At 47.9% G+C, this 16,294-nt stretch overlaps 1 protein-coding gene across 1 annotated transcript; it reads right to left on the bottom strand.

Moving 5' to 3' along the window:
• Positions 1 to 9: 9 nt before the first annotated feature.
• On the bottom strand, positions 10 to 15,072 carry C11H1orf105 (chromosome 11 C1orf105 homolog). Its single transcript, XM_088801829.1, has 6 exons — positions 14,833 to 15,072; positions 14,492 to 14,605; positions 7,421 to 7,495; positions 5,806 to 5,873; positions 4,254 to 4,321; positions 10 to 372 (listed from the first exon to the last, which is right to left on the bottom strand). The coding sequence occupies exons 1-6, from the start codon at positions 15,070 to 15,072 to the stop codon at positions 227 to 229; spliced, it is 711 nt and encodes a 236-aa protein (XP_088657955.1). The 3' UTR covers positions 10 to 226.
• Positions 15,073 to 16,294: the final 1,222 nt, after the last annotated feature.

Below are 16,294 nucleotides of genomic sequence, written 5' to 3'. Positions count from 1 at the left end.
AATGTTCCATTTTACTCAGTCCATCTTTATAATCGTGTAAATTAAACCATTTGTCTTTAGGAGAAGTGAGGGAGAAGATGGTGGCAAGAGTTAGCATATTAGCCACTCTTAGGAAGGCAGACTTCGGTCATCTTTTTGGTGATGGGAAGAAATCACGAGTGTCAGAAAGTGGCTCGATGAGATGGTTTTCTCTCTGTGAGTCTGCAAAGTGTTGTGCTCTGGCCACTCACTGCCTCCCTGTCTTGCCCGCTGGCTCCTTTCTGGGTGAGGAAGAGAGCTGTGTCTCCTGCAGAGTTCTGTAGGTGTCTGACAACAGTCTGTGGAAGACAGCTGTCCTGGGGCCCAAAATGGGCAGCCGGTAGTGAACGCTCTCTAGAGGACAGCGCAAGAAGGAAGGACAGGGCTGCTTAGGTTCTATTTTTAAAGAAACTCAATATAACCAAAGGTCACCCAACACTTCGTCAACTTTCTGAAACAGATTCAAAATTCACATAATAATTCCCTTTACTGGAACCATCTTACCCCCCACAACACGTCAGCTTTTGGAGATCTTGTCAAAGAGGCCAGAAAGGAGTGCCTAGAAACCAAACTCTCGGAGGAGTCTGGCCAATTAAATGAAAAATGAAGATAAACTGCGTCTGGCGTTGTAACATGAGTCCAAGGGAAAGAGGATTCAATTCTCAGAAGACCTTTCAGGGGCCCGTATATTGTTCTGCTCTTCAAATAAACAAGATCTTACAGAAAGTCCACAGTAGGGAATGAGTACTTGCATTTCAAAAGGAACCTTTGTTTTATAAAATAATTTGTGTTAGGCCTCCTTACAGTCCCTACCATCCCGCTCTCTTCTTCGAATATTATTTTAGTTATAAAAAGTTGTTAATATTGATCTTTTCCAGGAGACACGTGGTTTGAAGGGGAGTAAATTGGGGCACGCAATAACATCTGCCCATTGCAAGTTTCTGAGTGACAAAGGGAAATGGAGACAAGCTCCCCACTGCAGCTGAAGGAGAGCTGAGAGACGTCACCAGATCACAGACCTAGGATCCAGTTCAGTCTCATCACGGGGATGCAGAGGAAACAGAGGTCCAGGGTCATGGGCACTGATGGACTAAGACCCAGAACCCAGAGCTCTTGGTGCCACGTCACACCACTGTACTAGATGGGAGGCCTCTCTACTCACGTTTCCTGACAAGAGCTGTGGGTGTCGTGGAACTCTGGACTCAAGGCCAGAGTCAAGGTAAACCAACGTGGAAGAAATCCCCATCACTTCCAGAGGTAGGCTCTTTCCCCTACTTAGTTCTCACTAACAATTATGGAGGACACGTCAAGGTTCGCTGAATCCAGAAAATCACAAGAAGTCATTATTGTGATCAACAACATGAGTTAGACAATCATTGGCAGTACTATTGGCCAGGATGAGTCAGCTACTTGGTCTTTGTAGCATGTCCAGCAAAGGTGGGTGGCCCTTTGCGATAAGCGTGTTGCAGTAGGGACATGTCTCAGCCACAGAAACCAGTGGGGCTGGGGCAGTGTCAGCAGTTTTTGTAGGCAGATCAAAGGTGAAGGCTGCTTGTACTGAGGTTCTGGCTCCTGGAGGCAGGGGTGGGCGGCAAAATGCTTCTCTGGTTTTATAGGTGGGAACACACAGGCCCAGACAGTTTGAACAATTTGGCCAAGCCTGTACATCCAGACAAGAATCTGAAACCAGGCCTCTCTGTTCTGAGATGAGTGCGTTTTCTATAACCTCAGAGGGCACATACAAGAGCAAAGCTCAGCTCAGAAAGGTCATGAAGAGAATCAACAGTAGGTCTACCGAGCTTCAGCTCCAAGCCAGCTCCATAAGCACTGTCTCTTCAGTTTCACCTCCACAATTGGTGTCTTTGGGTGGAGTCTACAGGTGAGAACCAGGTCTGTACAAGAACATAATGTACTGATCACACATACACCAAGTCTAGCTTTTGTACCTGGTCATTGAACACACTCCGGGGTTATTAAGTTGATAAAAGGCATCTTATCACATTGTCCTACAGAATCAGAAAACAAACATTCTTGCTGAGGAAAGGTAGGTGTGTGTGTGTGTGTGTGTGTGTGTGTGTGTGTGTGTGTGTGTTTTGTTCCTTTGTGAGGCACACCTGAAAAAAATCCAGGTTTAGGGGAAACTCAGAATGAGTGTGTGACTGGTACAGGGAACCCGAAACCCAACTGTATGTGCCTGTTACCCAGTATGCTCTTGGCTTCAAGAGAATGAGGTGGTCACAGACCAGAGAAGAGTGGCGTGGGGGTCAGGGGGGCTTTTCATTGAGTGGGTGCTCTTAGCTCTCAGCTCTTCAGTCCATTTTGGCTAAATGAAAGCCATGAGCTAGGCCAATATTGTTGGATTCAAAAGAAGGGGCTGATTGGGGCTAGCCATTTTTCACTCCACTTGAGTGGATATCTCCAAATCTCAGCTGTTACCTGAGTCTCTGGTCTTCCCTTTCGGGACCCCTTCAAGATACACCTTCTATCCTCAAATTTCCTTTCCTGATGGCTTCTCAGTTCAGTTCTGGCTCTAGACTATCTGCAACCTCCTAGGGTAGAGCCTAGATTCCCCATCTGTATGAAGTGAAGACAGTGACCTTGATTTTCCTTACTGTGTGTACCACATGAGAGAAAAACTGAAGGTGGCTTCAGTTAGTACAAGAGCAAATGAGAAGACAGACAAAGTCACTAAAGTGGACAGCCTATACTGCACTGTGCCCTTGAATTATATCATCCCAAAGAGTGACCCTCTGCCACCTTCACTAGCCCAGTGTTGCTTCTCTAAAAGATGAGACTTAAGTCAACACTGCAGCTGGACTTAGAGCCACTATCCCTTTGTCTCTTAACAGCAAGTGAACCTAAGAATAGCCCTGGGCAGCTTCCAGGAGAAGGCAGGTGGTTTAGGAAGCCTCTGGGTTGGAAGGTTCAAGGCCATTCCAGGGGGTGAGAATGCAGTTCCCTTCCCACCTTAATTGGTCCTATCAGGTTTTTGTGAAGTTAACGTCAAAGGCAAAGGAAATAAAAGCAACAATAAATGAATGGGGCTATATCAAACTAAAAGGCTTCTGCACAGCAAAATAAACCATCAACAAAACAAAAAGGAAACTGATGAAATGGGAGAAGATATTTGCAAATGATACCTCCAATAAGGGGCTAATATCCAAACATATAAATAACTCATACAACTCAACAACAAAAGAATAAACAATCCCATTAAAAAATGTGCAGAGGACCTCAACAGACACTTTTCCTAAAAAGACATGCAAATGACCAACAGATATATGAAAAGCTGCTCAACATCACTAGTTACAAGGGAAATGCAAACCAAACCACCATGAGATACCACCTCACACATTTTAGAATGGCTACTATCAGTAAAACAGGAAATAACAAGTGTTGGGGACGATGTGGAGAAAAAGGAACCCTCGTACACTGTTGGTGGGAATGTAAATTGGTACAGCCACTATGGAAAACAGTGTGTAGGTTCCTCAAAAATTTAAGAATAGAATTTCCATATGACCCAGCAATCCCTCTTCTGGATATCTACCCAAAAAACCTGAAAACATTCATCCGTAAAGATATACGAGTATGTACCACTATGATCATTGCTGCATTATTCACAATAACCAAGACATGGAAACAAAGTGTCCTTCGATGGATGATTGGATAAAGAAGATGTGGTATATATATACAATGGTATACTACACAGCCATAAAAAATGATGAAATACTGCCATTTGCGACAACATGGGTGGATCTTGAGAGCATACACTAAGTGAAATAAGTCACATGGAAAAGAACAGGAACCATAGTATTTCACTCATATGCAGGATATAAAACAGAAAGCAACAAATGAACAAACAAAACAAACAAACACACTCATAGACACAGGCAACAGAGTAGTGGTTACCAGAGGGAAAGAGGATGGGAGGAGGGTACAGAAGGTAAAGGGGGTCAAACATATGGTGACGGCTGGAGACTAGACTTTGGGTGGTGAGCACACAATGCAATAGGCAGAAGACGTATTATAGAATTGTATACCTGAAACTTACATATTGTTATTAACCACAGTTACCCCAATAAATTTAATTTTCAAAAAGAGAGAATGGGAATTTGTTCAGAAAATTTGGAAATTATCTTAGAAAATTATTCAGAAAATTTGGAAATTAAACTTTCCATTCTGTTACTCTGGGGGTAGAATACCTCCCACCACACATATTCCAAAAGCAAGCAAACCTGTTGGGATGTCATCATGAGGACCCTTGGGTGCAGTCTGAGCTTTTGGTGGCTGAAGACTCATCATTCTAATTGGAGAAAACAAGAAAACACATTAGTGACTTGACTAGGGCTTGCTGGAAAGAAGCACGACCTTATACATTTTAAAACCGAGATGGTCTCTTGAATCCAGCACTTGTTAGCCTGGTACTGAGACCATTTTGCAGCAGAGACCACGGAGCCAAACTTGCACAAATAAAGTACTTTTTAATATAGTGCCAAACTTACAAGATAAATAAACTGGGCCACCGAATCTCAAAAGTCTCCTTCATAGAAGAGTGAACTTTTGCTCAGAAATCCTGAGCTTAGATAGTTCAGTTGTCCATGAAAAGTCAGTAAAGAGTATTTATTAGAATTACTTTTACTGTGATCTAAGAGTTCTTTAAACGTATGGAGTCAGTGGAGGTAAATGTTAAAAGTGATGGAGACTCTAGCGCTCATATACTGATTGTCTCCATGATCCTATCGATCTGGGCCAGTCACCGTGGTTTTCATGCGTCTGAGTCTACATCTCAGCTTGGAACAAACGGCCCTGAGGCACCCAAGGAATCTAACAGCTACTGCTGTCCAACATCAGGTCACAAAAGGACCCATTTATTTTCCCACATTACTGCTATCTCTATGAGGGAAAAAAAGGAAAGATTGCCATTAGATCACATGTAACTTACTTTTTTTTTCAATATTATATTAGTGTAGCAGTTAGAATTTATATAACTTACAAAGTGATTCTCCCACCGCTGATAAGTCTAGTACTTACCTGGCACCATATATAGTTATTACAAGATTATTGATTATATGCCCTATGCTGTACTTTACAATCCTGTGACACATATAACTATTTTGATTGGTCATATGCAAGGGTGATTGTATGTCTACATTTCAACCATCCACTGCAAAGCAAGTCTACCTACCTTCCTGCCTGATCCAGGAGGAGTCCATGTTTTAATAATGTAAAAACTGAGTCCATCTTCCCTGTCTGATAAATACAGAAAACAACAACAACAAAAAAAAAACCCCTGAAATCTAACTAATCAAAATTCGGACTGCATCTTATTTGTGATATACTTGATCTTGATAAGAAAGCAGCAAATGACAACCCAACAAACTGGTAACAGGCATTTTGGTTACTGAAAAGTAGCAGACGCCATCCAGGACTCATGGCAGGTTCTGTGTAACCTTCTGAATTGATGCATCACCTTCATGGAGAGTTTGTATTTAGTTTTGCCTAAGTTATCACAGAAATCTCCCATCTGATTCCTTGTACTGTCCTTGGGAAGGTGGAAAGGACGATGAAAACTTCCACAGTTGTGTCAATAGTTGTTCAAGCAAAAAGGTGAAAACAACTTTTTGGGTCTAACTATCCTGTTTAACCAGAAAACAAAACCAGTCAAGAAGCCTGCTCCCTAAGCAACCCCTAAACATTCTGCGTGGTGTTTCTCTCTCCACTATCCTGTGTCTCCAAAGTAAGGGCATCAGAATTAGCGTTGTGTCCCGATCTAAACCTTTGACTTACCTATGACTCATAAAATTCTTGAAGGATAGTTTCTCGTCACCTGGGATCATCATAGTTCTTGGTTGTATCTGAGGAAGAAGGTCTCTGTTAGAACACAGCCCCGAACTGCATTACAACTCATGGAAACAATGTATCCCCTTAGCAAAGTCAAGTTGTATTTACTACCAGAGTCACTGGTGCATCCTTTTGTGATACAAACGACCTGGGGGGATCCCCCTGCCCCCAGGTCATAGGGTCCTTGTTCTTCTCTGGTTATCATATTTGGAAGTGAGGTACTTCAAGATTAGTAAGCCTTCCAATTCTCTTGGTTCACTTCGCCCTAACATTCTCCAGGACCCAAGTTAAGTGTCACTGTCTCCCAGACACTGCTGACCCGGGACTACTGCTGGGCAATCCTCTGCCTGACAACCTCCTTGCTCCCTGGGCTCCCTTCCTCTCAGAACACTCCTGCCCCTTTTATTGTATTCACTTGCTTCACGTCTGGCTTCCTTCACAGACTTTCTCATGAGGGCACAGCCCACATCTCTATGCGTGTATTTCCAGGTCCTAACACAGTGCCTGTTTGAGAAATATTTGCTGATCAAATTAGTGAATGAATGAACGCACTTTGAAGCACACGTGAAAGCGGTGAGCGTGCCCTTCGTACAGATGTCCCCGGTGACTCCCGACCACGACTTTCAGTGGGTGTCTCTTCCACGCTAAGTAACTGGGCTCCAGCCCAGGGTTCCACGGGTGTCTGAGTAGTTATACAACCCAGGTCCTGTTTAGGATACCACCTGTTTAGGATATGCAGTCGTCTCGGGATCAGTTATTGGAAAGACGGTTCTCTCCCCCATTCAATTGTCTTGGCAGCCTGGTCAAGAATCAATTGTTCATAAATGTAAGGGCTTATTTCTGGGTTCAATTATAGTCCCTTGATCTACACGTCCGTCTTCATGCCAGTACCAAAAGTCCTGATTATTGCAGCTTTGTAGTAAGTTTTGAAACTGGGAAGTGGGATTCTTTCAACTTTGTTCTTCTTTTTCAAGATTATTTTGGCTACTCTGCATCTCCTGCATTTATTTCCATCTGAATTTTAAGATGTTTCTCAGTCTCTGCCAGAAAAGCATCTGGGATTTCGAGAGGGATCCACTGAATTTGTAGAACAATTCAGGGAAGTACTGCTGTCTTCATATTGTCTTTCAAGCCATGAACACAGGGTTCTATTTATTTAGGTCTTCTTTGATTTCTTTCTATGATATTTGATTGTTTTTGATGTACAAATCTTACATTTCTTCGGTTCCATTTATTCGTAAGTATTTTAATTTGTGATGCTATTGTAAATGGAATTTTTTTTTTCTCAATTTCGTTTTTTGGATTGTTCATTGCTAGTGTACAGAAATGAAATTCATTTTGGTATGTTGATCTTACATCCTGTAACTGCTTTCCTCATTTATTAGCTCTAACAGTTGTGTGTGTGTGTGTGTGTGTGTGTGTGTGTGTGTGTACGTATGAGCATGGGTGTGACTCCCTTAGGACTTTCTATCCAGAAGATCGTGTTATCTGCAAACAGTTTCCCACCTTCCTTTCTGGATGCCTGTATTCTGTCCCCAGCTCCGGCATCTTGCTGACTTACCATCTTCATCTCTCGACATGTGGAGCACAGCTGCTTGTTTCTCACCAGCAGGAGGTTACTCTGGTTCCTCCCCGCCTGAGAAGAGAGAGACAGAGAGAGTCAGGAAATGCTGTGGTATCCGGGGCAGCAAAGCGGTGGGGGAGGCGTGGAGGGGAAAGAGAGGTAACAGTGATTCTGCCCATAAGACAGAGATGGACAGTTTGGTCTCACCCCTCCTCCCCCAGGTCGACGTTGAATCTAGGCTTGGTTGCAGCTGGTAGGCGCAGAAAGAGTTTGGGCAGGAGGGGGTGAGTCACAGACTCGGTGGTGGCCTCGGGGCCCCTGCATACAGTGAGACAGGTATAAGTCAGCTGGCACAGAGGGGTAGGGCTGGCGGTAAAATGCCGCACGGCCTGTCTTTCCACTGAGCATACAGTCTGAGAGGCTTTACTCTCTGGGAGGCGGTACATTTTACCCATTTTATACAAAGGATCGCACCATAGGGACTGTCATGCAGGGTCTCTGGTCCCGCTCCCCACACTAGAACGCAGGACATGGTGAAGCCAAAAAGGAACATCCACGGAGCCATAGATGGGGGAGTCATACCACTATACTCTTGCTGGCAGCTGGGTTGGAGACACAGGAAGCAAGAGCCGCAATGCGCCGTTCGCTTCTCTGCCAACCAAGTAACCAACTTGCTAGCTGCAATCTGCACTTGCTAGCGTAGCCATGGCCGTTTTATTAGTGGTTAACGGCTAACTGGTTACAGTTGATGGCCATCTACTGCCCGAGCCAGCACCTTTCCACGTGAGGTCGAGAGCCTGGAAACTGAACTCTGGGACTCTGTCCCCACAGGAACCAGCTGAGGACCACTGGGGGCCTGAGAAAATGAATAGAAGACTCTTCCACAAACCTCCTTTCACTGGCCCCTCTGACGTATTACCCTCTCTTCTCACACCTTAACTCTGGCCAAACATCAGCTCTGCAGCACACACTGGCCCTTCTCAGTCTCCTGAGAGCCATGACTGAGCCATAAGCAGAACTGGAGCTGGTGTGTGGGCCCTGAGCTCCTCCCTCCTCTGGGGGACACAGGCTGTCCCAGCCAGGACGAAGAAGGCACCAGAGAAGGGTCGGTGGGAGCCCTGCCTGCTCACTGCAACCACTGCTTTCCTCCTGACTGCACCTCTACCCGAGGGTGAAGGGAGCAGGGTTTGGAGCCCTTACACCTGCAACGGGAGGCTCTGATTCACATCTCTGGTAAAAGTCTGTTTAGGGCAGGAGCCAATGGCAAGTGGAGGCCACTGTTCGGTCTGGGGAGTCTCAGCCATCGTCTCTCTCTGATATCAGAGTTGAGGGACATGCTCATAGGACGCGCAGTATATGCAGGTGGTGGGGGCACAGGGACAAGCAGACGATCGCTGAGAGCTGAAGCCTGCTCCTCTCATTTCATCGACTTGCTGGCCTATCTACCTGTGTGCACACCTGTGCCCTGGCCCGTTCCGGCTGCCCCGGGAGGTGTGTGAATCAGGAAGAGGATGGACCTGCCTGCACAGTGCCTGGCTGTGCTCCTAACGTGACCTGTGCCAGACGGGTCTGCAGGCAGCCGCATCCTGCGACAGGTGGGGCATGTGCATGAGGCATTGCTGGGGGCTTGAGGACTGGAAAGTAGGGACAACGTTGGATGCTTCTGACAAATACTTAAAATACATTTCCTTTTCACAGGCCATTTAAAAAGAATCAACTCTGTATTACACAATGTCATGGGTTGGTAAGTGAAAGGATGAGTATGAATGACTAGATTTCATTCATTCAACAACAAACAATTTATTGTGAGGCCACCACGTGGAGGGCACTGTGACGGGGTCACAAAGATGAATAAGACAGTTTCTGGCCTGAAGGAAGACCAGGGAAGACCACAGATCCATTCATTTGCCCTTTCATTAGGTACTGGGGCCACCGAGGTAGCTGAGACACGGCTTCTAAGCTGTCACCACCTGGCAGACTGTGTACAATGGTGTGAAAAGCACCAAGACAGAGATATATTGAGGCCACTTGGGTAGGGGGGATGGGTCATAGAGGGGAGACCCTGAGAAGGGTTAAAAGGGCAGGCAATGCTTGGGTAACTATTGAAGGGTGGAGTATGTGCCAACCTAGAAAACACTATGCAACGACACAGAAGAATGACCTAGCAACTCTGCTTCAGGTAAATGAGGAGACCTGGGGATGGCCGATTGTCTGGTAGGAGGAGGGATGGAGTGAGAAGGAGGCTAAAGAGAAATGCCCTGGGTACTGACTCCTGTGCTTCTGGGATGATTCCACCCTCTCCCACATCTTTCCCGAGTCCTAGGCATGGTATCTCCTGGGGCCACGCTCCTCTCTCCATCTCTCGTGTTTCTCTGAGTTCTGAGACTAAGATAACCTCTTGGAAATGGCTACTCAAGCTCGGATGTACTAGGTATCAAAGAAGCAGCAATGGGACTTCTGGAACTTCAGAAAAGAGGGAGCCCACGTGCCCCTGGAGGGGTCAGGAAGGGCTTGTAGAGTTAGCATTTGCACTTGGTCTGAAAGTGCAACTTCAGACCAAGGAACACTGGACAGGTTGGAGGTGGGCAAGGGAGCCTCCTGGGGCAGGTTGGTTTTGAGTAGAGTCATAAGCAGAGTCTTGCCTTTCCTGCAGCTGACTCTGTCACCTTTCCTAGACTTCCGGTTTCTGCATGCAGACACTCCTAGATGCCACAGGGACCGGCATCACAGAAATCATTGCAAACCAAGCAACAAACATATCTGAGCGATCTGCAAGGTGCATGGCAGGTGCTTGCCAGGTGAGAGTAGATGCAGCTCTAGAGTCCCACAGCCCGTGAGTGTCATCTCGTGGAACCGGAGGGATGGAATGTTTTCTATATTGCCCTTCCTGGCCTAGTTCATGCCTCCTCTTTTAAGACATAGCTTAGGTGCCACTGTCTCAGAAAAACCTTTCTCCTGACTCTCCCACCACTTTGCACACCCCTAGCCGAAGTTGGGTCCCTACCTCTCTGATTCCATCCTAGAGCTGGTATCGCTTTTTGGACTGTTGTGTTTATTTTCTCCACTTGGCCGAGAGTTCTTTAAGAGTAAGAACATGCCTCCCACATCTCTGTATTCCTAGAGCCTATCGCAGAGTCCTGTACATAGCAGGCATTTGACACGTTAGCTGAATGAGTCATTGTAAGCATTTTAAACTACCAGGTATGAAGAGACATAACCAACATACATTGGTACTATCTGTAAATACCTAAAACAGAAGATACACGTGTACGTGTGTGAAGGTCACCATTATAACACTGTCGGAAGGGAGCGTTACAGGATATCATGGTACCAAGTTCATTCCACTCAATGTGCTGGGGAAAGGCACTGGCTGGGAGCCCAAATTGCTCGGTTCCAGACCTGGCTCCAGGAGCGACCCGAGTGACTTTGGTCAATCACATACCCATTTGGGCCTCCCAGCCCTTGCTGCCGATGGTCTCTGTGGCCAAAAAGACAGAGGCAGGATCTACTCCTGCCCACACTTTACAGGGAGAGGCGAAAACCAGTATGTGATGTGGGGTCTCCATCACCTCTGCCAGAAATGTGGCAGTGAGTGACCCCACCTGAGACTCCTGTCCAGTGACACTTGGCCTCTGAGAAGAGATGCTTCACTCCTCTGCATTTGGAGAGGAGGGTGAGGGCACGGGGGTGCAGTGCGTGGTGTTTATACAACATGGGAGGTACCTGTGACACACAAGTCCTGCCTAGACCGTCTGCCAGGAAGTGGATGCAAAGAGTTTTGGATTCCATGTTCTGTGGGCCTCGGCGTCCTCCCTCCTGCCTGCTCTCTTTCCCAGCCCTGATACCACTACCTTCTGCTACCCTCCCTTTCACTCTCGCTTTCCTGAAGGCCAGCTCAGCAGCCAGGGCAGGAATGGAGGGTGAATTGGCCAGTGGTTCAGAGCACGGGCCCCTGGTTGTAGTATCTGCAGGCAGAGCCCCCAAGGAAAGAGGCTCTGAGATGGTCACGGGATTCTCCTTTCCCGAGCAGCTGTCCCTAGGACAGCAGATGGCAGTTGTGACGGGAGAGTGACAACAGCCTCTTGCAGGCTGGCCAAGGTCTGATGAGAGTTCAGCCAGTCCCTTCATATTTCATAATTGGAAACATCCTAATGTCTGAGGCCAGTATCTGCTGAGGTCCCCAAGGTCTGGCTCGTGGCTCAGGTATTTGGCCTCCTTGAGTCTTTGGTAGAGACAGAGAAATATACATCTCTGTCTCTCTCTCACACACACACCTGTCCACATAACAAAAACTGAAAACGTAAGCACCAGATGGTGATTCTAGAAACAGCATCACAAGCACGATTTGAGGAGCATTGACCAATTTGCCTATGTCCTTCCTGCCCTGTGACACCTCTTTTCCTTTTCTCCTTTCCACTCCTGCCTGAGCTGAGACAGACCTCATAGGTCCCCTAGCTCAGCTCGTTCGAGGAGCACAATAACACATGAGGAAATCGTGCAACGAGGAATGGCCCAGAAAGGCTAAGCTATTTGTCAAATATCACATCTGTCGTGCAGGCTCTCTGGTCCTGCTCCCCGCACAAGAACGCAGGATACGGGGAAGCCAAAAAGGAACACCCACAGAGCCATGGGTAGGGGGTTCATACCACTTATAGTCTCGCTGGCAGCTGGATTGTAGACACAGAAAGCGGGAGCCACACGATCCGCAATCTGCCGTCCGCTTCTCTACCAACCCACCCCACTTGCTAGCTGCAACCCATGCTTGCTAGCTTAGCCATAGCACTTATATCAGTGGCCACTGGCTAACTGGTAACAGCTGATGGCCATCTACTACCCGAGCCAGCACCTTTTCACGTGAGGCTGACAGCCTGGAAACTGCTCTTTGGGACTCTGTCCCCACAACATCTATTCAGTTCCAGTGAGCCAGAAAGTTCTCTGGATGAAAGTTCAAAGGAAACCCACCTTTCCTCAGGGGACAGCAGACTCTTAGGATTCATAGGAGGGCACAACAATGCCCGTGTCCCTTAGAAGTCAAACAGCAGTGGTCAGAGGACTATTCTCAATATTCCAAAAAATACCCTGTGGTAATCAAACATTTTCCTGCTCTCTGAAAACACCCGTCATCTCAATTACACAATAAAGCTGAATGCAGTTTTAAAAATTCTCTTACCGTTCACTAGGAAAACACACCCTTAAAATAAGCAACAGCCGTGGCCCTGCCATCCTGACTTAGCAAACTTGGTGTTTACTACATCATGATTTCTGGCTGCAGGTGTTATCGCTTCTGTTTAAAAAATTGTAGTTATATATGTTTGATCAATATAATCAGGAGAAAAATGTAGGTGTATACACAATAGTTCCCAAGGTGGTCATGAGCTTTCAAAAATTGAGTTCAATGAGAGAAATGATAAAAAGATTTCTTGGTGGTGAGAAAACTGGAAGTGGCCAGGGCTTTTTGTCACAGGTCTGCTAAAAGCAAAATAAATAATGCCCCATCTTTACTCTCACTCATTAGACGGGAACAGCACCCCTAGATCAGAGAGAAGTGAGGGGGGTAGGGATGGAGAGATTGGGGTGGCGTTTTACCCCCCTCCCCCGTGAATGCCTGGGGGGCTTGTCAGTTACACCCAACTCCAGCAAGTGGGCAGAGGGGTGCAGGGTCTCTGGCTGCAGTGCTCCAGCTAACCCGCACACATCAGCTCAGCCTTGTCTAGGAGTTCTGACTCAGTCACCTCCTGGCCAAATATCCAGCTATTTTATCACACTTTTCCTCTTCCCTGCACCTTGGGGAGTCCTGACTTGCTGAGAAGTGGCAGGTGAAAGTCATGACTAAGAGAGAAGCAGCTTCACAGTAGAGGCTGCCATGGGGGGGTGTTTGGGCTCCATTTTTTTGTTTCTTATCTTTCTTCATCGTGACTTCACCTCTTCTGTCTCCTTTATGGTGTTTTCGTCTCCTCATCTCCCTGTGTGTCTCTCAGCATCTGCTGTCTCCCTCTCCCCCGTCTTTCTGTCTCTGAGACTGTTTCCTCTCTGTTCACCAGGGACAACTGTTCTAGACACACAGACCCTGCACTGGCCCCAGGACAGCTCCTGAGCTGGGAGGAATGCCACTGTGGGTGTTCAAAGTTCTGCCCTTTGACCTGTGACGGTGAAGAGGAAGGGGGCCAGGTGGCAGGACCTCTGCACCATGCCCAGGGAACAGGACCGCTGGGTGGCTGCAGGGCTGCCGGTAGCTCTTGGCAGGTCCCCAATTTAGAGGCTAAGAGATAGTGTGTCCACAGTGCATTCCACTCCCGCGAGATAAAACATGACGTCTTCCCAGAAAGGAGAGGCTGTGATGGTTTACCTCACAGCAGACACGCTCAGGCCTTCACGTTTGCAGCCAGCTTGGGGGACGAGGAGTCTGTGTGACAGGCAGGGATCTGATTTGAGGTACCCGCCAGGTGTCCCAACAGAAGAGGGGTCGGGGTTCCCTAGGAAGGGTGGCAGAATACGCCTCTCCCGAACATGCCACTGTAGCATAAGGATTATTTTGAGCTAAAGGCACTTTATAAAAACAGCAGGTGCAATAAGGGTGTTCTGACCCTCCCCTTTTCTTTCTAAAAGTAGGAGATAACCCCCCACCCCCACCCCTGCGAAGAGGACCTCCTTATACCAGGAGGAAAGTAACACTCTTATCATCAAGGACAAGAAGATGAAGCTGAGAGAATTCTCCACAAACAGACTTTGTTTAAATAACTGTCCCTTAGCCTCCAGCGCAGTTTGCTTTCCCACGATTGCCTCTCTTCGCTCAGCCAGTATAAACACATGCAGGTTTTGCCTCTTCTTTGGGTCTCATTTCCTTATGAGGGCTCCCGTGTCATGTAAACTTACAGTAAATAAGTGTGTATGCTTTCCCCCTGTTAATTCGTCTTCGGTCAATTTAATCCTCAGGCCCAGCTGAAAACCCGGACAGCACAGGTGAAATTTTGCCTCCCTTGACACACACAGTCAAGCACACACACACGCCCGTGCACGCGCGCAGGGTCAGCCCCTAGCAGGGTGAGGGTGACGGTGAGAGTGAGGTACCTGAGTTCTCCTTTCCCAGCAGGAGTAATGGACTTGTGACCTCCTGAGCCTCCCAAGGACCGGCCTTTCTGGCTCCGCCCTTGGCCCAGCCGCGGACGCTGTTGCTCTCGGCTGCTATCTAGTGGCCGCCCATGAGTATTGCAGTCACGAAATTCTGAGCCCTGGGGAAGGTGGGCCTCTCACTTGCCCAGGCCGCTGGTGCCTGGAGACTTAGTGCCTCGCATGGCACGGCGCACTGAGAACCAGAGCAAACCTGCGATGAGGGGGCGCTCGGTGGCAGGGGGAACCTATCTAGATAGGAAGTTCAAGGAGACTGAGGGTCTAGAAAGTTTCCTTCTTGCTGGTTCTGCAGCAGCTGCCAAGCCCAGATGTTTCTGCTCAGCCCCTTTGCATGTCACGGTGCCACTCTCACCTAGTTGCCTGACCAGGTTGTTAGGGGGATTAATGCGGTGACCGCAAGCACAGCCCTGCCCGCGACACTCCTGTGCTCTGGCCGGGCCCACCCACGTCCTTGGTTCCCGTCCGTAAGCTCCTGCAGGCCTGAATTCTCTATAAGCGGGTCCGGCGCGCTCAGTCTCCATGTCTTCGCTTCCAGGGCTCTGCCTCCACGTGTGGAGATGATGTCTTCCAGACTCAGTGCAGATGCCACTTGCTCCTGAATCCACCCCTCGCTCCTTCTCTGCTCGCCCCCCCCCCCCCGCAGGTGGCCTTTCCTCTCACCTGTCTAGTACTTTGTCCACTCTCTAATACTTAGTGTGCAGTGTGGACCTGTCCATCCACCCCTCTCATGTGAGCCAGCGGCATCTCACTTGCTCATCCTGTATCCCTATTAAACCAGATAGAAAGGGGTTCGTCACTGTTATCCAGTGACATGAGTGCTTGTCCTAATTGGGGCCACACTCACGGAGCTCCGGTGATGAGCCAGGCCCTGTGCCAAGTGCTTCAGGAACACTGTTTCATGCCCTCCCTACAACAGCCCTGCGAGTGCCATGCAGTGTTTTCAGGTGAAGAAACTGCTCATCTCCCACAGAAATCTCTCTCTTCCTCCGGGAGGTGCTGACTTCGCAAGCACCAGGAATGTCCGGAAACCCTTCAGTGCAGCACAGTGCCACTGAGTGTCCCCCAGCTGCCAGTCAAGGGTGACTTCTGGGAGGTGGAGGAGATGAGGAGTTTTAATGTGAAATCCTTTGGGTGTAGGGTCAGAGGTGGGAGACGTGAGGGATTCATGGCGGTGGTGGGAAGGGGTGAGAGACCCCAGAAAGCAGGTCTGGTTCTGGACACAGGCTGAGAAGTGGTCTCTGAAAGTCGCAGGGCAGATTCCTCAATGGGAACTTTTTTGGTTTCCCTTTTCGAGGAGTCTAACCTCATGCTTTCCTTCTCAGCCCTGGTGGTGGGAGCCCTAAGGCAGGCCACTGGGGGGAGGGCGGCCAGGATCATTCATTTCTTTCAGCTACTACCTACTGAATACTGAGATGCCCAGCCTCCAGCTGTGCTAAACAGATAGGAAGTGCCTTTGTATTCACCTTCCGCATCACCCTAGAATTGCTATGGGTTTCTTTTCAATTAAAGAAAAACACTTTTTGAGTACCTTAGATAAGTCCTCTGGAACAGGAAACATAATTGGCAAGTGCATATTCTTCTTGGATGAAATCAGAAAAGTGGCAGAGGCATGGGGAGATCTGAGTAATCAAAACAAAAGCAAGTTAGAACCACATTCTCTGAAGAGCCAGGCCTTCGGTTGTTTCAGAGAGAACCCAAGGGACCCTCCCAGGCTCACCCCCACCCTAATCCTGGAGGCCCTGG

Source organism: Rhinolophus sinicus, chromosome 11, assembly GCF_057876585.1.
Source record: "Rhinolophus sinicus isolate RSI-liver-muscle chromosome 11, RSI-T2T, whole genome shotgun sequence".
Classification (NCBI taxonomy): Eukaryota; Metazoa; Chordata; class Mammalia; order Chiroptera; family Rhinolophidae; genus Rhinolophus; species Rhinolophus sinicus.
Note: the sequence above shows the minus strand (reverse complement) of the source record. Positions and strands in the feature narration are given on the sequence as shown.